The sequence below is a fragment of the Gavialis gangeticus genome, unplaced genomic scaffold (genome assembly GCF_001723915.1).
Source record: "Gavialis gangeticus isolate Ggan-Ray unplaced genomic scaffold, GavGan_comp1, whole genome shotgun sequence".
NCBI classification, from domain to species: Eukaryota; Metazoa; Chordata; order Crocodylia; family Gavialidae; genus Gavialis; species Gavialis gangeticus.
Genome location: NW_017729001.1, coordinates 12,171,522 through 12,172,938, shown reverse-complemented (window position 1 = coordinate 12,172,938; position 1,417 = coordinate 12,171,522). Strand labels below are relative to the sequence as shown.

General features: G+C 40.4%; 1 protein-coding gene across 10 annotated transcripts in view; it reads right to left on the bottom strand.

Moving 5' to 3' along the window:
• The window catches only part of DEPDC5 (DEP domain containing 5), a 106,249-nt gene that overhangs the window by 94,751 nt on the left and 10,081 nt on the right, over positions 1–1,417 (bottom strand). For all 10 annotated transcript variants that reach the window (XM_019506840.1, XM_019506846.1, XM_019506843.1 and 7 more), the window contains exon 4: positions 486–532. In XM_019506840.1, coding sequence (XP_019362385.1) covers positions 486–532 — 47 coding nt within the window. The remainder of the gene's footprint in view (positions 1–485; positions 533–1,417) is intronic.

The following is a 1,417-nucleotide window of genomic DNA, read 5'->3' as shown; positions in this document are numbered from 1 at the left end:
CTCTTTCCTGCCATGGCAAGGGGTCGGACTAGATGATCTCCTCAGGTCCCTTCCGACCCGAGAAACTATGAAACTATTTTCAGGGACAGTTAAAAGCTAGAATAAAAAGATAACTTTTTTTAGACTTTCAGAGGTCGGCAACAAGAACAGATGGAGAAAACCACCGTCAAGAAAACAGATAGAAAACATTATAGACAACAGGAGGTAATTTCTTTAAAATTGTTTGCCTGCATTATCAAGCTAACAGGCCGCTTTAAATTGGCTATTCTTTTTCCAAAGTAATATCCACTTTTCAACTAGAAAACAGGTTTTTTTACAGTGAGAAACATCGCCTTTCTACTCCTCTATGGACAAAGCACTGAATCTTTTTGTGAAGTTAAAATACCTGTCATTTTTTACCTTTATTTAATCCATCCCCTACTATAGCCCTAATGACAGAATCTTTATTACTTTAATATAGAGAACATTGAGGTCTAAAGCCTTACCTTTCTGCAAATCTTCCTTTAAAGACTTCACTTGCAGCAGCAGGGGGCTTCAATACAAGAGTGAGATAAAGTAAAGAGATGAATATGGGGAAACAGCTGCCTAACTTGCTCTCATTGAAAACATCTGAAACTCTCCACCACAACAAAGCCACTGTAGGAGCACTGTACAGGGGATAAGGTACAGCATTTACTATGCTAAATGGCAGAAATGGTACTCAATTTCAAAGAGAAAACAACTAGCCATCCCCGCTCTTCAACCTCATCACCCTTGCTCTCTACTCTATACAAGCTAGATATTATTATACAGACCTATTCCTCATCTCTCACAGAAGTAGAAAACAGATGCAAGGTAACAGCAGCTACATGAAGAATATAAAGGCCTGGAAGCTATTTCATGTTCAGCTGTGATCCTTACTGGGTACAGTTGGCAAACTGCAGAACCAAATATATGTGAAACAGTCCAGATTTCAGGAAAGGCCAGTTGATCACACAATCATAGAAAAGTAGCACTGAGGAACCTAAGGAGGTCATCTACTCAAAACCCATGCTCAAGGCAGGATCTTCCCTGCCTAAACCATGCCAGACAAGCGTTTGCTTAAGCCAGTAATGTTAAACATAGGGCCCATGGCCTGGATCCTGCAGACCAGCCCAGTGATGCTCATCCAGCCAGTGGAGTCGGATGAGCCTGACACCCCTGGTCTAAGCCACTCTTCTAACAGATTCCATAACTGCTCCAGATAAACTGTTCCAATGCTTAACCACCATCACAGTGAAAAAGTTCTTCCTAATATCCAACCTAAATTTCCCTTGCTGTAATTTAAAAATGTTACTTGTTGTTCTGTCCTCTGTAGCCATAGAATAGTCTATAACCATCCTTTTTATAGCCACCCTTCAGGTGTTTGAAAACTATTATCAAATTATCCCTCAGTCTT